Source organism: Elaeis guineensis, chromosome 1, assembly GCF_000442705.2.
Source record: "Elaeis guineensis isolate ETL-2024a chromosome 1, EG11, whole genome shotgun sequence".
NCBI lineage: Eukaryota > Viridiplantae > Streptophyta > Magnoliopsida > Arecales > Arecaceae > Elaeis > Elaeis guineensis.
The window spans coordinates 156,754,204-156,779,000 of record NC_025993.2 but is presented as its reverse complement, the minus strand read 5'-3'; the positions used below and the strand labels follow the sequence as shown (position 1 = coordinate 156,779,000).

Below are 24,797 nucleotides of genomic sequence, written 5' to 3'. Positions count from 1 at the left end.
GAAAAAAAAAACAAAAAATAAGCAATCTGATTGATCATATCTGCTAATCTAATTCTATGACATATCTAATAGCACCAAATGGTTCAGAAAAAGGGATAAAAATGAACATGCTGATGGAATAGTTTGTAAATAATACTAATGAAATCCTACCAAAAAAATAATAATAATAACAATAATAATAATAGTAATGAAATGATAAATATAATGTTTGTAGAACATTTTTTTTTTTTTTTTCCGTTTTGCAATTTTGCTAGTTCTGTGTAAAAGGTTACTTCCCGCTTGATTTTAGTCCACTTGTTGGAATGATCGTATTCATCATGATTTCTTTTTATTTTTTTTCTAAAAAAATATAGAAAGAGATAAAGTTTCTGCACTTAAGAAATTGATTACTTTAGATGCAAATCCCATGCGTATCACCATCATTCTGCAAATCAGCACCCGCTTGTATCTACATGTTCACAATTATTTTCATCATAATAACATGTTCACAATTACATGGCTTATGGTGTCTTCCACGTTACAGAGGAAAGTGGAAGAGCGAACACCATAGCTCATACAATCTGCAACGTCTGAAACAAGGAGAAGATAAGGGGGATAACACACACCAAAGTAGTTTCAACCATGACCTAGTCCATCCAGTCATGGAAGTTCTTTAGCAACATGAGCATCAGTAGTAGACAAACTACCATACACAAAGTCTCCGGCAAGTGCAATCGTCTCTTCTCCATGGCTCTCGTTGCACTCATAGTAGAACACCACGAACGCCGACAAAGCAAACAACGTCAAGGCCGTGAGCAACGCGACATTAACAAATCCTGCCACCACTTGAGTTGCTGTAGACAGAGGAGAGGAGGCCACGACCATTCTCTGAACTGCATAAGTCGCACCTACAAGTAGATAATAGAGAAGGCTGATCAAAATCGCTTGCTTCTTCTTCCCTTTGATGAGCTTCATGGCACGCCCGATTGCATCCACTCCATAGCAACCTTCCACCGCTACCGAGACCACTGCGCTTAATGGCAATACCGTTGCTAAATATATACTAAATAGCAGTGCCAAGAGAAGTAGGAAAAGATCCAAGATGACAAATGCAATAGAAACATTCAACATGAACAATGGAGCAAACGCCAAGGTTAGAACTATAAGGAGATAGCCCAGGTTTAACAAGGCAGCATAGACTTGGGTGATCATCGGCCCCTTCAGTCCCCGTTTAACCTTTGAGAGCAACTCTTCAAGTGTTAAGAGCTCCCCGGAGTACGTTGTGGTGAGCGCATGAATCGTTGTGATCTGCAGCAGGGATTGGATGAAGAAGGCGACTATGAGGACGATGAATTCGTCGGCAGCCAGCTCTTTGAAGTCCTTTTGGATGGCGGCAAGGAGGTTTGAGAACTCCGGGCTCTGCGGCTTGTAAATGCCCAAGAAGGCGAACTTGGAAACCAAATCAGCGAGGAGAGGTTGGATGGCGAGGTAGTTGCCCAAGAAGAGGAGGAAGGAGGAGAAGATGGAGATGAGGAGGATGGGAAGGATAAGCCTCACGTTCTTGGTGGGTAGGGTGAGGGCCTCCCGTACGATTTTGCAGGTGCTGATAGGCTTGGGAGGGTTGGCCATGGCTATGGGTGTGTAGCCCATCTGTGTCACGAGTTATTTGTTCTTGGGAGAAAGCTCTGCCCTTGTTTGTGGGTTGGCCAAAGACTTGCAGGGAGGTTATTTTTATGGTCATCATCGACTTGCCGTTGCCCGGAAGCTATGCTGGGAAGAAAAAATCCCGCTGACTTGTCCCCAATTGTTGACGTGGTGGCAGAAAACTAAGGTAAGGAACCGCGTTTCATGAGTAGTCGACCATTAATGACTCGAAGATTTTTATTAAACATAAATTTTTAATAAAAAAATAGGATCCATCATATTTTGAACAAAATTTTTACCGGCCGCGAGTGCAAAGTGCTGAAAAGATGAGATCCACCGTAACAGTACTGGGGTGTAGGAAAAAAATCCCAAATAGATGAGTAAGACTTATTTTTCTCTATGATGGGCCCACTGTCACGATGGACTTCAGATTCAAATTAAAATATGGTGGATTCAAAAAAAAAAAAAAAAAATCATGATGGCCCCACTATCATGCTGGAACTCAGATTTAAATCAAAATATAGAGGGACCCGGCCGCTTTTTTTTTATTCAAAACACGGTTCAATCCACCTCAAAAGTCACAACTAATAAAAACTTATAAATCATTAATGATTCTTCCTAAATTATGGTTAACCATAATTAGCCATTAATAAAAAATCAGTTGCATTTTTATTGACTTTCTCTCTACCTTACGTGGTAGAATAAGTCTACCTAATAATTTTTTCTTTGGACATCATTTTCTCTTGGTATCAGAGCTTGCTAATGGCTACATTGTTTTCCATAATGTCCGCTGGATTCACCAAATTCTCTTGTACCTTAAACATCAATTTAGAGAATTTTGCATTAATAAAGTGTAGTCTGCAGAGCGCTAGTGGAAGACCAATAGGAATGGATATGATGGGCTTCCTTGTTAGAAGCGTTTCTGCACCTATTCATCTCAACCCGTGATGGTAATCCTGATGGCAAGAAAAAGATGCCCAATCTAGATAATGCCTCATGGAAGCGGTCGGATAGAGTTGTTTGAGGTTGCTCACAGGATCTTTCACCAGGGCCGGTCCTGGGGCAGGTCAAATTGGGCGACTGCCCCAGGCCCCAGGCCTAAACCTTGTATTGATGTTCCAATAGGGTGCAAGGATGGCTTTCTACAATATTATAACAAGAAAAATAATTAAATAAGTTAATGATGGGTTTTATACACTGCTTAACGAATATATCTATAAAAAATTATTGCACGTAGATTAATTTTTCAACGATAATTAATATTTAAAGTATGTTAATTTTTAATAGAGAAGGTCTTATTTTTTCATTTAGCCTTAGGTCTAAAAAATATCAGGACCGGCCCTGTCTTTCACAGAAGAGATCTTTGGATATGTTATTGGTCTTGAAACATCAGCAAAGCATCGTCTACTTTATAAAACCATTTTGCTAAAAAATCTCAAGAAAGAGAGTTCTTTATTTAGTTGCTATTACAAAATTTGTGCCATGAAAATTATCTCCACTCTTAATGATGATATATGCGAATTCAAAATTCTTTTATAACACCCTTAGTACCATGGACTGTCCGGTAATGGATACAATTATCACGAGGACTTGAGTGCAATCATGAAGCTTTTGCAACTTTTATGTTGGGGCAACATGAAACTAGAAATAATGGTCATATCTCTTCTGAAGCTTCACAACATGCTGCCTTTCTTGGTCAAAAATACAAAAGCAATAAGAAATACGGAAATCAAAAGTTTGGACAAGTTCCTTTTTCATCTAAAGAAAGGGGCTTTGTTCAACAAGAGGACGAACTAATTAGAAATACTTTCGGTGGCTCTTCGAATGATGGGCAAGAATCAAGTGCATCCAGATGGAGGAAATAGATTAACTACTACTATTCAATAATCTTAAGTTGGGCACTCCATCGTTATATCAATTCAATAACTCATTCTAAGTACAAGATACTCCTAAAACACTGACTGCTGTGACTTTATTTGATAATGATGTGCACCTCGTATGATATGTGATCATGTAATCTTTGCAATATCCGTCTTAATTATAATGGTTCTGATTTTGTTATGGTTGGAAACGATGCATGTCTTCCCATAACTCACAACGAAGATGCAATAGTTAATTAATGTTGGATACAAATACAAACCCATGGATGTTGAAGGAATTTTTTTATGCCATTTTTGAAGAAAGAATTTTCTATCAGCGGTGAGTGTGTTTACATCTGAACATCCACGTAACTTTGAGTTCTCTGCAAATGTTTTGTGGTTGAGGGCAGTAAAACTTGGAATGTGATAGCATCAGAAGTAGAAAGGCAATTTTTACGCCCTCTCCATCAAGAAGATTACTTCTTTAATTACATGATTGAGAATACCCATAAAGACAAATCCAAGGACGTATTATTCTTTTCTAAGGTTTCCACGTAACGTAAATATTCTTCAGAAGAAAAATCATGGACACCCTTGGTTGAAACTTCGCAATTCAAAGTGCGAATCAGTCAACTCGTGGTGGCTGGTCTGTCAAGTTTACTCGGTCATGTTCAACTAAAAACTTGCGTATGATAGCACCACAAATGCAGATCTCGTCAAAGTTATCCATTACAGTAGGTACAAAAGAAGCCCATGTTTTCCACCTCCGAACTATTTCATCCCCATATAAGCTATGAAGAATGAACACCTATTAACAACTGGTTCTTAAATCAAACACAAAGATAAGAGCAACACGGAGCACACCAATTCTTAAGCCAGTCACGGCAGTTTCTTTCCAAGGAGATCACCAGTGGGCAAATTAGCATACACAAAGTCATTGTCCATCATTGCAATCTCCTCTTCTGCTCCATAGCTGCTCTTGCACTCAAAGTAGAAAAGAAAAATTATCTATAAGTCCCTGGATTGATTTAGAATTATTTTTAAATCCCTCAACTTTTCAGGTGGGATAAAAGGTCCTGAAACTGTTAAGGACTTATTTTTAAGTTCTGCCATCCACTTTGCCACCAACTGTCGTTGAAGTCCATATTAAATGATAGAGCTGCCCTTGGGTGGTTTTGGAGGGAAAGATTAACCTTACAGAGACTTATTGGGGGATGGATTTTTGTTTTATTTACAAATGCCGCCCTTCTAACTCCCTCAACCGGAATCTTTTTATAATGCCGCATCCCAAATCTCACGCCGCAGCAGCCTCCATTCTCTCACACGCAACCCCAATCCATCTCTCTTTCCCTTCTCATTCTCCGCCATCGATCGCAACCTCGGCAGCACCGCCATCTGGTAACTCAGGCGCATGCCGCCGTCGTCCTCCTTTTTTTCTCTATCTCTACCAGCAGCCGACGTCGATAATCTCTCTGTACGTCCTCCCTTTTCTCTCTTTTCCTTTCCATTATTCTTCTTTCTTCTCCGATCTCTCCCTCGTTCCTAAGCCTCTTGGGTCTAGGCTGACAGCAACTGCTTCTTTTTCTCTCTTATTCCTCGAACTGACATCGGTCATGATCCTCTCCAACAAATAAATGGTGTCCTTTTGTTTTTCTAATGTAACTAAAAAATGAAGCTATGTAACCATAGGTTGGATTTGCAAACAAAAACATAGTATGTGTAACTATTAAGGTAAACTACGTAACTGGAATATTTAACTGTGTACCCATTTATTCATTTATTTGATGTATATATTTTATGCCAGCATATGGCTGTATCGAGTCGAAATACTACTAGAAAAAGGAGATACAAAGAGAAAAGAGAGAAGAGTAGGGAGGTAATGTATTAAATTGAATTGACTGCATATTTAATAGAAGAGTTATATGAGTTACTGATTTAGTTACATAAATTTTTATTTTGTTACATACATATCAGTTGTAGTCACCTGTATGTATACTTTAATTATAGAATTCACTTGTTAAATTACATGTATTTTAATAGTAGTTGCACAGAGTCCTAATTATATATACTTCTTAATTATTTACTTTTAAATTAATTTTGATTATATAATTGATGTTGTCTCTTTATAGATTTGATGAGTTTTTATATTTAAAATTTTTATTTTATGTAGGTTACAAATAAATCGGAGTTTAATGATAACATCATCAAAAAAAAGAGCGAAGTGGATGAGAGAGGTGAGTGCAGCGAGGAGGAAGAGGAGAGAAGTGAAAAAGGTCATTTAATTAATTATCGATATTATATTACATCATATCATCTCTTCATGTTCAAAGTTAAAAAGAAAATGAGGCAACAACACTGGAGCTACATGGGCATGACTCCATTTCATGCGTTGCTTGACATACCCTCTATTAAATAAGAGAGAGCAATTATTGATAATCTGCTTACAGTGTATGATACAGATTCTAGGTATTTTAGGATAGGTAGTCAGTTATTGAGATGGAAAGCGAGAGATGTTGGTTTCGTTTTAGATCTTCCGGTATATGGCACCCGTGTCAGTTTTAAAGTTAGTGGTCGGAAAAAGAGTGATATAGTTAGGAAGTATTTTGATCAGAGGATATATGGCGATGGGATATTTAAGCAAAAAAGATTAGAGGGCCTTATACTATCCTTGGTAGAGAGAGAAGGGATAGAGAATCTTGACGATTTTGTCAGCCTTATGTGTTTATACATCATGAGGACATTAATTTTATTTCGGATAAATAATATGGAAGTTGCTAGATAGATCTTTAGGTATATATTCTAATTATTCTAATTTTGATTTATTTATAAACTTATATATTAGAAATACTGACAATCTTATTTATTATGTAGATATATAGAGAATTCCTATTCACTTTCTAACTTTGCGTCAGATCAGGCCATATATGATGTCATGCACAGCATTATCAAAGAGAAGGCCTTATGAGTACAAAAACAAAATATAGGTGCGAAGGTGAATGTAGGGTATTTAAGGGGTTGCATAACCACTCTCAGTATAAGTGTCCATCACCTCCATTATTCTTTTTATAATTTTGCATTCATTTTGTTGCAATATAATTTTTATTTCCCATATGGCGCAGGTGTGATTATATGAGGTTATGGGCTTGGTTGATTGCACCCATTTTGGATTTTTTTTTATATTTTAAATTATAGTATAAAGAGATTTTCAATTCGAGGAAAGCTACAGTCAAGGATTGCTAAAGTGCCACCCGAAAGTGTAAGTATTTTCAAGTTTGATTATGTACTTTTTTTTAGAAGAGATGATATGTACTTTCATTTCATAGGTTTGGTGTATGAAGGTTATATATATATATTTAATTTTGTAGATACAATCTCTTATGGAGGAAGAGAAAGAGAAGTAAATCTTCCAACCAATAGAAGGACAACGATCACACGTCGATGCCATTATGATGCAGATGTCATAGCTTATAGATACATGAAATTGAGGGATCAGACCCGAAAGGGTACGAATTCGACTTGACAGCTATTGCATGTGCCAAGATACTGACTGATCTAGGTATCCATGGTGCCACCAAGGTATCCGAGATATCTATTGAGATATCTAACGTATCTGCTGAGATATCCAAGGTATATCTGCTGAGGTATCCAAAGTACCATTGATTTCTGTGGGGTTCTGATACTGTCATAGTAAAACGGTCATAATTTTGTTATCCGATGTCAAAATCCTTAAGTTAGCCCCTTTCTGAAAAGCTTTTTTCGAGCTCTACAAGATTGCCCATACCATCACTATAAATTTTAGAGCCTAATTCAATTATTTGACAGACATACGGGAGCATGCAAAAATCTTAGTCCGACATGGAGTCTGTTTTTGATTTATTTAGTATTTTATTTTCTTTCAAATTTTTTCTTTTAATTGACTTAGGACTTTTACACTATAAATAGGACCCCTTGCCATCATTGTAATCAATTTTATTTTAGAGATTATTGAATCAAAACTCGTGAGAAGAGAGTTCCTTCTTCTTTTGCCTATTTTTTTTGTTTCGTGTGTCTTCCATCCTTTTTTTCCAACTATCGCCGTGCTATAGGCTACGTCAGTTGGTATCAGAGCCCTTTAGAGCCGTGAGCACTAATTCTTTCCTACAGTTTAGATGATGGGTGGTGGTTGCAAGAAGAACCAACCTGCGAATCAAGCAGCAACCCATGAAGAAATCATGCAACAAAAATGGGACCTGATGTTGGAGTGCAAAAATTTGAGGAGATGAGTGGCAAATCTGACTGGACATCTTACGCAATTAGAAACTCGAGATATGAGGTCCGAGATGGAACCTGATGATCGCAAATCTAATCGAGAGGTTTCAATTTTCGAAAATTCCTTTCACAGGAGTCTTCCCACATGCCGACTAGAAGGTCGAGGTGACTTGTTCGAATGATCAACCCACTGGTCTGATTTTATAAGAGTACATCTATCTGAATATTTAGGTGATCAACAGATGGAGATATTCCATGATTGATTGGATCAAATCGAGCATATCTTCGAGTACAAGGAGGTATCTGATGATAAAAAGATAAAACTTATTATCTTAAAATTGACAGATCAAGCTTCTACATGGTGGCAACAGTTGAAAAAAATTAGAGAGCGCAGAGGCAAACCAAAAATTCAAAATTGAAAGAAGATGAAGAAAGCGTTGAGGGAGCAATTTTTATCCTTCAACTACACGTAATCCTTGTACCAGCATCTACAGAATCTGTGACAAAATCTTAGATCCATGGATGATTATACGAAAGAGTTTTACTAACTCGTGGCTAGGAACGACCTTGCAGAGAATGAGGAACAGATGGTGGCAAGGTACCTAGGGGGACTATGACTGTAGATTCAGAATGCCTTGAGGCTCTACACCCTGTGGCACCCTGTGGATCATCAAAGAGGCATACCATCATACTGTTGTTGCTGAGAAGCAGCCGCGGTGCAGACCTATTCCTAGATCTAATCCACCCCAACGAAGCAATCAAGCAATAGGAAGCTAGGGGGACATGCGGTGCAATACTACTAACCCTTCTATTTGTATTGCATATACAAGATCCTCAAATCCAACTCTGACTGGATCATCGAATCTGCAGTGTTACAATTACAGTGAAATTGGACACATGCGGAACAGTTGTAAAATATCCATTGGATGACCTGGGAAGCCGCTGCTGATTGAAAAAGGAGAACCATTTGAGGAAGAACAAGAGCTTGTTTACGATGAAATAGATAATGAAGAAGATGACTCCTTGCTGTTTGGCGATAGTGGGGAGGCTCTAGTTATTCAAAAAGCCTACTTGCTCCCAAAAGAGAAGAAAAAGAGGACCGAAGGTGGATCAATATTTTTCATACCTAATGCATCATTGAGAAGAAGGTCTATAAAGTTCATCATAGATGGAGGAAGCTGCAAAAACATCATCTCCTAGGAGGCTGTTACAAAATTGAATCTAGCCATCGAGAAGCACCCACGACCGTACAAGCTATCTTGATTTCAAAAGGGGAGTGAGGTGTTGGTTGATAGTCGCTGCCTTATTTCATTCTCTATTGGGCAAAAGTAATATAACAAGGTGTGGTATGATGTTGTTGTAATGGATGCCTGTCATCTACTCCTGAGAAGATCATGACAGTATGATCGTAGTGTTATTCATGATGGCCATCGAAATACTTATACCTTCTGGAAGGATAGTTAGAAGATCATCCTAACGCCATAAAGAAAGAGAACTTATCCAAACCTAAAGCAGAGACCAGTATCAATCTTCTGATGAAGCATATCTGTCTGAAGGAGACGATGGAGGTCGACTACTAGCTAGCGATGGTGGAAAAAGATGAGTTGGCTGAACGAGACACCCCACCACTGGTACATCCTATACTTCAAAAATTTGCTGTTGTATTCTTCAAAGACTTGCCTACAGGATTACCACCAGAAAGAGACATACAACACCACATCGATCTTGTTCCTGAGGTGAGTCTACCAAATAAACTAGCATACCATATGAGCCTAGCTGAACATCAGGAGTTGCAGCGGCAGGTCTAGGAGCTATTGGATAAGGAATACATCCATCCGAGCATGAGTCCATGTGCAGTTCCTGCTCTACTGGTTTTGAAAAAAGATGGTTCGTGGTGCATGTGCATAAACAGTCGAGCTATCAATCTGATCACCATTAAATATTGATTTTTGATTTCGAGGTTAGATGACATTCTTGATCAACTTGCTAGGGCCAAAGTGTTCAGCAAATCTACTTAAAAAGTGGCTACCATCAGTTGCACATCAGACCTGGGGATAAGTAGAAGATAGCCTTCAAGACAAGGGAGGGACTGTATGAGTGGCTGGTGATGCCATTCGGACCTTCCAATACATCGAGTACCTTCAAGAGGCTGATGAACCATGTGCTGCAACCATACATCGGTAACTTCGTTGTGGTTTACTTTGATGATATACTTATCTACAGCCCTACTTTAGAAGATCACTTGCAACATCTCGTGGAGGTTCTTAGCACACTGAGAGAGAAGTTATTCACCAACCCCAAGAAGTGCAGCTTTGTGGTGAATAGCCTGACCTTTCTAGGCTATATCATCTCCTCCGAAGGATTGCAGGTTGATCCATTCAAAATTCGGACTATTCAAAACTGACCGGTGCCATGCAATATCTCTGAAGTTCGAAGTTTCCATGGCCTAATGTCCTTCTACCATAAATTCATCCATGGTTTTTCTTCAATAATGTCTCCGATAACTGATGCATGAGAGGAAGGTGATTTCAGTGGACTTCCAAGGCGCAGGCTGTTTTGAAGAAATCAAATTGAAGATCACCTCTGCTGATGTCCTTGTCCTACTTGATTTCACTAAGATCTTTGAGGTGGAGTGTGATGCATCCTCTTCTGAAGTCGATAGAGTACTCAATCAAGAGGGACGGCCCGTTTGCTTCCACAGTGAAAAATTGTCCGAGTCTAAGTTGAACTATTCGATATATGATGTGGAGTTTTATACGGTGATCATCGTATTTCAGCAATGACAACATTATTTAATCTAGAAGGAGTTTATTTTGTACACTGATCATAAAGCCTTGAAATACATCGATGGACAAGAAAAATTAAGCCACAGGCATATCAAATGGATGAACTACTTGTAAGAGTTTCACTTTATTCTGAAGTACAAATCTGATGCTCAAAATTGGATGACAGATGCATTAATTAGCCAGGCAGCCAAGCTGCTAGGAGTTCTTCATGTGGAGGTGATTGGATTTGATACCTTGAAGCTGATTTTGGTCAAATTTTACAGGAGAGACATTCTCATATCCGAACTAATTATCAGTTGCATGATGGATTTTTATTTCGAGGTGTGCAGCTTTGTGTTCCCAATTGCTTCTTGCAAGAAAAGATCATACAAGAACTACATAATGAGGGACACTTTGGCAGAGACAAGACCCTCACGCTCATTCATAACAAATACTACTGGCCAAAATTAAAGCATGATGTGATCAGATTTGTGGATCGTTATCGGGCTTGCCAAGTATCGAAGGGAACGGTGATAAATGCAGGATTTTATATCCCTTTGCCTGTTCCAGATCGTCCATGAGAAGAAATCTGCATGGATTTCATTTTGGGTCTACCTGTGACTCAGAGACAGCGCGATTCAATGATGGTCGTGGTAGATCGGTACTTAAAGATGGCTTATTTCATTACCTGTCGGAAGATCATGGATGCTTCAAACATTGTTCAGTTATTTTTCAAAAAGATTGTACAACTTCATGGAGTATCTAAATCCATTACATCTGATCGAGACAAAATTTATGAGCCACTTTTAGAGGAGCCTGTAGAGGAGTTTGGGAATCACTTTGCAGTTCAGTTCAGCCCATCATCCTCAATCAGATGGTTAGATCGAGTCCATTAATAAGAGCTTGGGAAATTTATTAAGGAGTCTTGTTGGCGAGCATTCAAAGCAATGGGATTTGGCCTTAGCACAGGCTGAGTTCACATTCAACCGTTCAGTGAATAGGACTATAGGCTACAGTCCATTTCAAATTGTCTATGGACTGAACTCGAGCAGTGTTCTGGATTTGACTCCCATCACTTTCAGAGGATGACCTAGTGCAAAGGTTGAAGATTTGGCTACAGATATTCAAGATATTAATCAATCACTAAAAGAACGGATTGAAGCTAGCAATGCCAAGTACAAAGAGACTGCGGACAAACATAGAAAGAAGGTAACTTCTGAAGTTGGCGACTATGTGTGGGCTATTTTAACCAAAAATAGGTATCCGATGAAAGAATATAGCAAGTTGAGTCAACACAAGATAGGTCCTTTTGAGATACTCAAAAAAATCAATGACAATACCTATCAGTTGAAATTACCAAGTCATCTTCAAATCTCTGATGTGTTCAACGTGAAGCATTTAATACTTTATATAGGTGATTCATCAGATGAGGAGGTTACCAATTCGAGGATGAGTTCTTTTTAGTTAGGGGAGAATGACACAAATGTCATAGCTCACAGATACATGGAATATTTGAGGGATTGGATCCGAAAGGGTGAGAATTCGACTTGATAGCTATTGCATGCATGTGCCAGGATACTGACTGATCTGAGGTATCCATGGTATTGTCGAGGTATCCACTGAGATATTTGAGATATTTGCTGAGGTATCTGGTGAGGTATCCGAGGTATATCTGCTAAAGTATCTGAAGTACCATCAATTCCTATAGGGTTCTAATACTATCACAGTAAAACGGCCATAACTTTGTCATCTGATGTTAAAATGTTTAACTTGACCCCTTTCTAGAAAGCTCTTTTCGAGCTCTACGAGGTTGGCTATTCACCATCACTATAAATTTTGGAGTCTAATTCAATTATTTGACAGACCTACAAGAGTGCACAAGAGTCCTAGTCTGATATAGAGTCTGTTTTTAATTTATTTAATATTTTATTTTCTTTCAAATTTTTTCTTTTAGTTACCTTAGGACTTTTACACTATAAATAAAGCCTCCGGTCATCATTGTAATCAGTTTTATTTTGAAGATTATTGAATCAAAACTCATGAGAAGAGAGTACCTTCTTCTTTTTTCTATTTTTCTTGTTTCATGCATCTTCCATCTTTTTTTCCTAATGATCGCTGCGCTATAGGCTGTGTCACATTATCAAAATGAGAAGTGGCCTATCCAAGAAGATAAAATTTGAGATGAACATGAGGGAACAGAAAATGGTTGAGAAGAGAGTGGATAGGGGGAGAAGGTTAAGAAAAATGATAGAGATCCTCTCACACTACAAGAGAAAGCATCGAAAGTTGAGATGGATAATTCATGATCTAAAGAAAAAAAATAATATTCTAAAGCAGAGAATTGTTGAGCTTGAAGAAAGTCTTGTGCCTCCAAAAGATGTGAAAGAAGCAGAGGTTGGAGATGATGGAGCAACATCAAAATATTTTAGCGGTTGTTGTGATGTTCCTTCAGCAAGTGCTAACATTATGGGGAAAGAGGAATATGAACAGAAAGAGGAGGTTGGTGCTAGAAGAGGAGAAGGGGTGTAGGCGGGTTAATAAAAAAATCAAGTTTAATAGTGAGGATGGTGAAAGCAAGTTCGTTGATGTAGGCAGCGTGACTTCTCAATTCTTTGTGGTATACAAATAACTATACTCTTATTTTTTTCAATGCATATAATGATACTTATAAACTCAATTTTATTCTTGGTGATATTCAGGTATACCATAAGAAACAACGGGATTACCCAGGATCAAATTATACTACAGAGAAAGAGAGGAAGACAATAGCGAGATTCCTCCCACTGATCATGGACCAGTAATATCTCTTTTTTGTAGCATATTTGACTTTATATTTTAAATATATGGTTATATGCAATATATTTTTAGTTATACTAAAAATATCTTCGGTTACATGTTTTCATCTTTAGTTACACAGTCTTAAATTTTGATTGCAAAGTGATCATCTATGGTTACATGAATTTTCTACATGGTTACAAGAATGTAGTGTGGTCCAACGATAGTAGCTTTGCTTCAAAAAAGCAAGTTTGTGATCTACTATTCAACCAGATATTGGAAGACAATATAAGTTGATCTATAAAAATACTTGACAAACATTTTTGAATGCTTATCACTGTTATGTAGGTTCTCGATGCATTCATGGCACTCTTTCGAGAGCACCAAAAATATGAACCAAATAAGTATATTCTTTGTGTATTCATCAGGCTATGGTTGCTTGTGAGTTTTTGATTGAAGTTTCTTTACTTTGAAATCATCCTGTATGTTATTATTGATCATGTATTTTTGGTATTTTCTCTAGCAATACGCATAGCAGAGACTTTAGGAGTTTTTGGATAATATCCTTAGAGGTTTTCAATTCAAAATTAATATGATGTAATTGGCCTTCATGCTGTTACATACAAGCAGCCACTGGCATCTGCTGGTCATGGATATAGAGGAGAAATGCTTCAAGCATTACTCCTCCCTCTTGCCATCCACCTATTATTCTGATGGACTTAATTTGGTATACTTTCTTAACCCAGTGCATATTGTCATGGTATAAATCATTGATAAATTATTGATTAATTATAACAAAAAAATTAAATTTATCAATATTTGGATAAACATCATAATATGCCCGAACCTTCAAATTGGTCGATCCGATAAATTGATGATTGTCCTCAGTAGGATCCTACATACATATCAGTTTAATATTGCACAAGCTCATATGTATTTATCATAAATTTTAATTTTGTGTTCGATCACTATTTTAATTTTAGAAGCATTGATTGTGGAGCTTTTGTGATTACGTATATGGAAAGATTGCAATGCGGGATACAACTAGACTTTGGACCTAGTAAAATTACAAGACTATGAGCAGAATATAGTGCACTCCTCATTCGTGAAGGTTCAAAAAGAGGGATAATCCATGAGGAAAAAATAGATGGTGGGCATGCAGTCCAAAGAGAAGAGGATGATCCAACTAGCAGAGCTAAAGATATTGATGTCCAATTTTTAAGTGAGAAGGAAGATGATACAACTATAGTGGAGAAAAAGTCTGTTACTGATGAAGTGGGGAAAGAGAGTGTAACTATGGATAAACACACTTAATGTAACTTGTGAATGAACAATTGAGATACAATTATGTACCTAATGTTATATTGCTTATTTTTAATTATAGATTGATTTTAAAGGGATTTATTAAAAGCTGTATGATATGATACATTTGAATAGGAGCCAATTTTTTGGTTATATAATTTTGACAATTGGTTATACAAGTTCGTATTCAGGTTATCTAATTTTAATAACTAGTTATACAGATTTATATTCAGATTATACCGATATATACTTGGTTACACTGTTGTTTGATTCGGTTATAGATTTTGATTTTTTATTTATATGATTATATTTATGCATATATTACAATACAAATGGATGATGAGTTTGTTCAAAATTCAGTGGGGGAAAAGTCTGTCACTAATGAAGAGGAGTTTGTTCAAAATTATTGTTTGATTTTAAAGGGATTTATTAAAAGCTGTATGATTATTGTTGCTCCTTGAATTGATTTTGATGATTACAAAGCATTTGAGGGGGTTACTAATAATTTTGACTTAAAAAAAAATTTATTATTTTTTAGAGACAAAATCATAATTTCATCAAATCTTAACTCGAAAGCCTCCAGAGCAAGAACAGAAGATTTGTGATCTATTGGAGGCAATTTCAATATTTTTGGATGTGTATTTTGAAAGAAAATCATGTTTATAAAATTGATTTAACCCTATGAGTCGACTCATGTCATATGGGGCTAAACGACACGCTGTTTTTTTTTGGCTGGCACATCCAATTGAGTCGACCCCATGAGTCTATCCCTGTGCATGAGTCGACCCTATGAGTCGACCTCTATTGCTGTGCATGCCAAAATTACAGAACAATCATTTTCTGTTCTGTGCCACAGAAGTCGACCCTATGAGTTGACTCATGTGTATGAGTCGACCCCTGTGACGGAAAAACTCCGTAACGGCTAGTTTTTCAGTTCATTTTGACGTATTTAATGCTCATTTAATAATCTCCAACGGCTCTAAAACTATCCAAATCACTCTCCACCATCATTTGAAGCTATAAAAGGTACTTAAAGGAGGGAATAAACAAGATTTTAAAAGAAGATTTTCAAGCATTCATTTTAGCCCTAAGAAAGAGCCCTCTTGAAGTTAAAGAAGCTTTCATTTCAAGTTCACCAACTCCTCAAGAGCTCATTCAAGTCTTTAACCACCTTGAGAAAAATCAGAAAAGCTTCTTCATTGTTGTGTAAAGTATATTTAAAGTTTTTATTTGCTCATTAAAGGAGCTATATTTGTATTTTCATGTGATTAACTATTATACTCTATTTTTGAGTTGATCTTTAGTTTTGGAAGGGTTCCAAAACGTGAAAAGGTTGATCCGAATCTTGAATCGAATTATATTGGATTGGCTTGTATCCAAAAAATAAGTATTCTACCTTGGAATAGCTAGAGTCGGAGGTACCGACATTATATTTTTGTTGAATACAGTTTAGTGGATTTGAATTTCCAAGTAGGAGCTTGGAGAGTAAATGTAGGTACAAGATTGGCACCGAACCACTATAAATCTTGGTTGTTTGTGGTGTGCTTACTTATTCTCTATCTTATTTTTTTTTTCTTCTTGTACTCTTGCATCTAATATCTTCACTTTGCTTAAATCACTCACTTCAACTAACTTGTCTTTTATTACTTAATCCTTGTGGTTCTAGATTAATTTTAATTTTTTAAAAATTTAATTCATCCCTCCTCTTGGGTTGCATAGCTGGGTAACAAGTGATATCAGAGTCCGGTGCTTTAGCCCTACTTTGATTTAACCATCAAAGAGCTAAAGAACTATGGCAACTCATGTTGGTGCTTCACTAGCCGAGGGGCAGTCCACAAATCGATATCTTCTTTTCAATGGATCAAATTATACCTATTAGAAAGCTCAGATAAAAATCTTTATTCAAGCACTTGATTATAATATATGGAGTATCATAGTAAATGGATCACACATACCCACTAAAATAATTGATGGTGTAGAATCAACCAAACCTGAAAAAGAATAGGATGAGGTTGACAAAAAAATGGTTCAACTTAATGCAAAAGCCATGAATATTTTATATTGTACTCTAGATGTTAATGAATTCAACCGTATTTCAACATGCATGTCAGCTAAAGAAATATGGGATAGATTAAAAGTAACTCATCAAGGAACTAATCAAGTGAAGGAATCAAAAATTAACATGCTTGTGCATAAATATGAACTCTTTAAAATGGAGCATAATGAATCAATAACTGAAATGTTTACTCATTTTACTGATATTATTAATGATCTAAAAAGTCTTGGTAAGTCTTATTCTAACAGTGATCTCATGAGAAAGATTCTTAGGTCATTACCAAAGACTTGGGAGGCCAAAGTGACCGCAATCTAAGAAGTCAAAGATCTGAATATTTTATCCTTGGAAGAGCTTCTAGGATCGCTAATGACATACAAGCTAAGCATGAAACAACATCAAGAAAAAGATATCAAAAAGAAGAGGACAATCGCCCTCAAATCAACTGCTCAACTTGATGAGGAATCCGATGATACGAAAAATGAAGAACAGGATGAAGAAATGACCCTCATTACTAGAAAGTTTAAGAAGTTTTTGAAGAAAAGAAGACAAGGAATGAGGAAGAAGCCACCAATAAAAGGAAAATATAGCAAAAAGAAGGATAAGGAGCAACCCCTTATTTGTTATGAATGTAAGAAGCTGGGACACTTTAAGTCTGAATGTTCACAACTTAAGAAGGGTCTCAAGAAGTATAAGAAAAAGACTATGATAGCTACATAGAGTGGAAGTGATGAGTCAAGCTCCGAAGAAGAAGATTCAAATGAACAAGCCAATTTGTGCCTTATGGCACATGAAAATGAGGTAAACACTGAAACTCCTAATGACTTTACCTTTGAAGAACTTCATGAAGTATTTTATGATCTAATTGATGAACTAAAGAAGCTAGGAATAAAGAACAAAGAATTGAAATCAAAGAATCAATCTTTACTAAAAGAAAATGAGATTATTTCAAATGAAAAATCAATCTTGTCTCAAAAAAATCTGAACTTAAAAAATGAGATTGTCAAGTTAAAACTAATAGTTGAAAAGTTCACTTTAAGTTCAAATAAACTTCAAATGATACTTGACAATCAAAAGGCCATTTATGATAAAGTCGGTCTTGGATATAACTCTTTAAAGAAACAAAAATTTTTGAAAAATATCTTTGTAAACTCATCATGCAACAAGTTTTCAAATATTACTTACTTTAAATGTGGTAAAGTAGGACACAAATCCTATACATATTTTTCTAACAAATCTGAAAATTTTAATGTAAAGAAAATATGGGTTCCAAAAAGAACCACTGTAACTAACCAAAAAGGACTTAAGAAAGCTTGGGTACCTAAAGTGAAAACTTGATTTCTGCATGCAGGTGTGTCTTGCATCTCAAGAAATAAATCAAAAATAGTATCTTGATAGTGGGTGCTCAAGACACATGATCGGTGTTGAATTCCAATTCATCACATTTGATGCAAAAGATGGAGGGATGGTCACCTTTGGAGATAATAGCAAAGAAAAAATCATCGGTATAGGTAACATTGGTATCACTCCCTCCAAATACATAGAAAATATTTTGTTAATAGATGGTTTGAAACATAATCTATTAAGCATCAGTCAATTTTGTGATAAAGGATACAAAGTCATTTTTGAATCTTCATTTTGCATAGTAACTAGTCCTATTGATGAAGGGACTAAATTTATTGGGCATAGACATGGTAATGTTTATATGGTAGATTTGAATGATCTTTTCAAAATAAACATGCAATGCCTAGTAGCCTTGAATGCCAAGATTAATGAAACTAGTTGGCTTTGGCATCATAGGCTTGCGCATATTAGCATGCATTCACTTTCAAAATTTATTAAAAAAAAATTGGCTACCGATTTACCCAAATTGAATTTTGAAAAAGATAAAATTTATGATGCATGCCAACTGGGTAAACAAACAAGAGTCTCATTTAAATCTAAAAATATTGTTTCAACTTCTAGGCCATTAGAACTATTGCATATTGATTTATTTGGACCTACTAGAACTACTAGTCTAGGTGAAAAATGATATGGCTTTATGATTATTGATGATTTCTCTCATTTTACATGGATCTTCTTTTTGGTACATAAGAATGAAACTTTTCATGTGTTCTCAAAATTTTATCGAAAAGTCACCAATGAAAAAAGTTTTTCAATTTAAAATATTCGAAGTGATCATGGAATCGAATTTGAAAATTAAGATTTTAAAAAATTTTATAATAAAATAGGTATCGACCACAACTTCTCAGCATGTAGGATACTCCAACAAAATGGGATAGTAAAAAGAAAAAATAGAATCCTCGAAGAAATGACCTGTACCATGCTATGTGAAAGCAACCTCCTAAGATATTTTTGGACGGAAGCGATTAACACGGCATGTTACATATTAAACCGTGCTTTAATTAGATCAATTTTAAAGAAAACTTTTTATGAGCTTTGGAAAGGAAGAAAATCAAACATTACATATTTTCATGTTTCTGGTTGTCGATGTTTTGTTTTGAACAATGGTAAAGAAAGATTAGAAAATTTTGATGCAAAATTCGATGAAGCTATTTTTCTTGGTTGCTCCTCTTCTAGCAAAGTCTTTAGAGTTTTCAACAAAAATTTTTAGTAGTAGAGGAGTCAATACATGTTGTTTTTGATGAAACTAATGATCTTCCTTCAAGAAAGAATGAAGGTATTGATGATGCAGATCTTCTTATAGAAGGGATGAATGAGATCACCCTAAAAGACTCAACAATTAAAAATGAAGAAGAACATGAAAACAAACAAGAGGATGAAGGTGAAGAACAACAAGAACAACCTCAAGACTCAAATGATCTACTTAAAGAATGGAGGTATGATCATAATCATCTCAAAGAATTGATCATTGGTGATCCTATACATGGAGCAAGAACTCATTCCTCTCATAGAGATGCATACAATTATTTTGCATTTATTTTTTATTTTGAACCTAAAACCATAGATGAAGCTGAAAAAGATTATAATTGGATAAATATAATGCAAGAAAAACTTAATCAATTCGAAAGAAATAATATATGGACTTTAGTATGAAGATCTAAAAATTATCCAGTAATTGGCACAAAATGGGTATATAGAAATAAACTAGATGAACATGAAAATGTAATTAGAAATAAAGCAAGATTGATTGCAAAAGATTATAATCAAGAAGAGAAAATTAATTTTGATGAGATTTTTGCACATGTTGCTAGATTAGAAGTAATTAGACTTTTACTTGCATATGTTTGCTTTATGAATTTTAAGTTATTCCAAATGGATGTCAAAAGTGCTTTTCTAAATGGATATATTGCTGAAGAAGTTTATATAGAACAACCTTTCAATTTTGAAAATCATACTTTTTCTAATCATATTTTTAAATTAAACAAAGCATTATATAGTTTGAAACAAGCACCTAGGGCTTGGTATGAAAGGCTAAGTAAATTTCTGTTTAATAATAATTTTTTAAGAGAAAATGTAGACACAATCCTTTTCATTAAAAGAAATCAAGATGATATCTTAGTTATACAAATATACATTGATGACATTATTTTTGGATCTACTAATGAAACTCTTTGTCAAGATTTTACTAAGCTCATGCAGGAGGAGTTCGAGATGAGCATGATGGGAGAACTTACATTTTTTCTCGGACTCCAAATCAAACAAACAAAGAAAAAAATCTCCATCACTCAAAGCAAATATACAAGAGAACTACTCAAAAGATTGGGAATGGAGGGTTCCAAAGTAATTGGTACACCCATGAGCCCATCATGTAAGCTTGACAAGGATGAAGGAGATAAAAATATAGACTTAAAATTTCATAGAGGTATGATTGGTTCTCGATTATATTTAACTGCTAGTAGACCAGATATTATGTTTAGTCTATGTCTTTGTGCTCGCTTTCAATCAAATCCAAAAGAATCACACTTGAATGCGGTTAAAAAAATCCTTAGATATTTAAATGGTACACAAACTCTAGGACTATGATATTTTAAGGACTCATTAATTGACTTAATAGGATATTCAGATGTCGATTTTGCTGGATGTAGATTAGATAGAAAAAGTACTAGTAAAACTTATCAATTTTTTGAAGTTAACTTAATCTCTTGGTTTAGCAAGAAGTAAAATTTGGTAGCACTGTCTATGGTCGAGGTCGAATACATTACAGTCGGAAGTTGTTGTGCTCAAATCTTGTGGATTAAGTAACAACTTGAGGACTTTGGCATCAAACTCAATAAAACTTTCATAAGATGTGATAATACTAGTGCTATCAATCTAACTAAAAATTCAATTCAGCACTCTAGATCAAAATATATTGAAATTAGATATCATTTCAGAAGAGAATATGTTTAAAACAATAATATAATTCTTGACTACGTATGTACTAAGAAATAATTGGCTGATATTTTTACCAAGACCTTAAGTGAAGATAGATTTTGAAAAATTAGAAGAGAACTAGGAATCATTGATCCATCAGCTTAAGTATCTCTCTAATTTCAAGTTCTTAATGCCAAAAAAAAATTCATTGAACCAAATTTGTTGAGCTCAATTCTCATCTCTTCTTTTCTCTTAAAAGCTCAAAACTGTACTTCACATGATCAATCTCTAGGTAGATACTTTTTCCTCAAAGTTTCAGATCTTTTCAAATTTTTTCATCATTCTTGTGAATTTTTCTGTGCCATGAGTCGACCCCCAGGGTCGACCCTAAGGTAAACTTGCAATTCTGTCAAAATCCTTCAGACGCTCTCTTTTTATTGAAAATTTTTTTTTGAGCCGACTCAGCCCTTCTTCTTCTTCTTCCAACCGAACCAAAAGCTCTCCCTCTCTTCTCCCTCAAACCGAAGATTTCTCTCAAATCTCTCTTTCCACAGATTTTCATCCTTCAAATCGTTCGTTTAGGAACCAACTTTCTCTCCTCTTTCTTCCTCATTTGGACGGTTCGAGCTTGCCCTAGATTCCACCTCTCTTCTCCAAATCGGTGCTTCATCTCTCCAAAATCTTGATTTTTTCACTAGAATCCTTTCCTCTCTATCTCATTTAGTCTCCTAAACTCTTTGCAAGTCCTTTTTGTCCAAATGGCTCCCAAAATGAAGCTCCCACAGAGAAAAAAATCTATTCATGGGTTGGAAGAGACTGAGCGCAAAAAAAGAATGGCAGCCGAGCCCTCTCCTACTCCAATCCCAGCTCCAGGTCTTGCTTCAGCTTCTACACAGTCTCCAATCAGTCCAAGCAAGATATCTCTCTCTAATCGAAAAGTGGAATTCGGAAAGAATATAGATTTTAAATTTTTTATAAAAAAAAGGGTTCTCCATTGAAACAAAGATTAGAAATCAAAGATGGAAGTTTTACTGTCTATTGAAAGAAAACACTTATATTGATCTGGTCAGACAATTTTATTTAAATTTAAGTTACTTTAATGGAACAGTAAAGTCTACAGTAAAAGGTGTTGATATTATTCTTGATCCTTTACATTTGGGATAAATTCTGCACTTGTCTTGTGAAGGCTATACTAATATGAAGCTTCCAATTAAAGAAGAAGGAATTAATGCTATCTTAGGCAGAACTTTTATCGGTAGTTTAAATAAATTAAAAGCCAAGATACTTTCAGTGGAGATGAGATTGTTACATCACATGGTAACCAAACTGTTTATCCCTAGGAGTGGCAGACATGACCTCCTATCTGGTAGGGACATTTGCATCATGTACCATGTGATCACCGAGACCCCCTTGAACCTTCCTGCTTTAATATTTGAGGCCATGAAAGAGACCCTGAACAGGTCTAAGCTCACTTGCCTTATGGTATGGCACTCACTCTGATCTTTAGGAGGTTCGGAGTCAGTTTTGAGGGAGAGACAGTTGCTAGATTATCTCATTCTGACACCATCAACTGCCACACACTGCACCGCATGAATTTTTTAAAGATTGATGGTGGTTGGTCAAAGGGTGTCGAGGAAAGAGCAGAGGAGCCAGCTAAGGAGAGAGCAGAGGAGGAGAAACTGTCTTCACCTCCTCATGATCACAGAGCATCTCCAGATATTCAGTTCGTGTCTGATCATGAGGCTGGTCCTTCAGAATCTGTGAGGAGGCATATTTCTGTATTGCAGTCTGAGAGCAGAGTAGATTATTCAGAGATCAGACTGGCAGACGATCAAATTGAGCTGATGTCCCAGCGTGTTGCCTCTATTTTATCTCAGCAGTTTGCCACCTCAGTTTTTGCTCAGGGGATGACTTCTCAAGCTGTTTCTGATCAGACCATGATCCCTCATATCTCTACCATCTTTCAGATGCTTACTGCTCAGTCCGTACGTATTGAGCAGCTTGAGGGATATATTTTGAGATTGACAGACAGAATTTTAGACTTATAGGGATAAGTTTTAGCATTAGCTCACCTTCAGCCGCCTGAGGACATCACGGAGGTCTCAAACCTATCTGCAGAGGCGGCTAGACTTCAAAGAGTTTTAGAGAGTAGATTTGACTTTTTGAGGAGAGAGATCAGGGGCTTCAGTGAGACTGCCTCTACTCAGTTTAGTATCCTGATGCAGTCTGTGTCGAGTGTCTTGAATCTTTTGGACACCATCAGACTTTCTCTTCGAGCACAGTCTGTAGCTTCATAGGCTCCAGGATCCTCTCGCCCCTCTACTCGTGCCGGTACTTCAACCTGTGGTCGAGGCAGACGTGGTCGAGGTCGTGCCCGTGGATTTGATCCTACATCTCCTCATCATATCTCTGACTCTTTAGATTCTGATCCCTCTAGCCATGATATCTATTAGATCTAGAATAGTTAATCTTTTTTTTAGTTTTATCTAGGATCTATCTTATGGCCTTTATGTTTTGTTGGCTGATTGACTCTTGGATAGTTGTTATCTATGATTTTTGTATGATCTATGTATTTTGACTTAATGTATTCAGTCATATTTTGATATATATATTTTTTATGTCTTGAATTTCAATGAATGTCTTTGGATTAATATTTATGAATGGGATCAATTAAAATATTTTAATTATAAGATATGAAAAATGACTCATATATGTGTAATGAAATATCATGAATAGCAATATCTTCTAAATGAATAAATTGATATGTCTTTTATAATTGCTATAGTGAGGGGGAGTAGAGAAATAAACAATAAAAGAGAGAGAGTAGAAAAATAAAATATGCTATCAAAAAGGGAGAGTAAAGAAAATATGTCCTTTATGTTATCCTTTATTTTCTCTCTTCAAAATCTCTTAAGATCTTAATTGATGCTGTCAAAAAGGGAGAGTAAAGAATCAAAAAAAATCGAGATCGAGCAATAAGCAATAGAGAAATAGAATCGAGAGTAATAAGCAAAATTGTCAAAGTAAATGTGTCAAAGAACCAAAATTGTCAGCAATTTTTAATTTAATCTTCAAAGCAAATGATCTTATAAGCAAATTTCAAATTGATCTTCAAACTACTCATGATGCATTTCATTCAAATAACTAGCTATGATATTTAAGTGATGCATCTTCATAAATTTAAAATTCATGTTCGATGCTTTATATATGTTATACTCTGCTTTTGCTAAAGTATTTTGTCATCATCAAAAAGGAGAAGATTGTTGCTCCTTGAATTGATTTTGATGATTACAAAGTATTTGAGAGGGTTACTAATGATTTTGGTTTGAAAAAAGATTTATTATTTTTTAGGAACAAAATCATAATTTCATCAAGTCCTAACTCGAAAGCCTCAAGAACAAGAACAGAAGATTTGTGATCTATTAGAGATAATTTCAATATTTTTAGATATATATTTTAAAAGAAAATAATATTTATAAAATTGAGTCGACCCCACGAGTCGACTCATGTCATATGGGGCTGAACGGCACACTATTTTTTTTTTGCTGGCACATCCAATTGAGTCGACCCCTGTGCATGAGTCGACCTCCGTTGCTGTGCACGCCAAAATTACAGAACAATCATTTTCTGTTCTGTGCCACAGAAGTCAACCCCATGAGTCGACTCATGTGTATGAGTCGATCCTATGAGTCGACCCCTGCGACGAAAAAATTTCGTAACGACTAGTTTTTCAGCTCGTTTTGGTGCATTTAATGCTCATTTAATGATCTCCAACGGCTCTAAAACTATCCAGATCACTCTCTACCATCATTTGAAGCTATAAAAGGCACTTAAAGGAGGAAATAAACATGGTTT

The 24,797-nt window shown here is 35.9% G+C and overlaps 1 protein-coding gene across 1 annotated transcript; it reads right to left on the bottom strand.

The window, feature by feature from the left end:
- Nucleotides 1-442: 442 nt before the first annotated feature.
- LOC105039226 (uncharacterized) lies at nt 443-1,693 on the bottom strand. The gene has a single exon (XM_010915306.4). It carries the CDS (start codon nt 1,627-1,629, stop codon nt 640-642), a length of 990 nt encoding a protein of 329 aa, XP_010913608.1. The 5' UTR covers nt 1,630-1,693; the 3' UTR covers nt 443-639.
- Nucleotides 1,694-24,797: the final 23,104 nt, after the last annotated feature.

Bases quoted from the DNA above. Each gene is read 5' to 3' on its own strand.
- LOC105039226 (XM_010915306.4), bottom strand. From the start codon at position 1,629: ATGGGCTACACACCCATAGCCATGGCCAACCCTCCCAAGCCTATCAGC.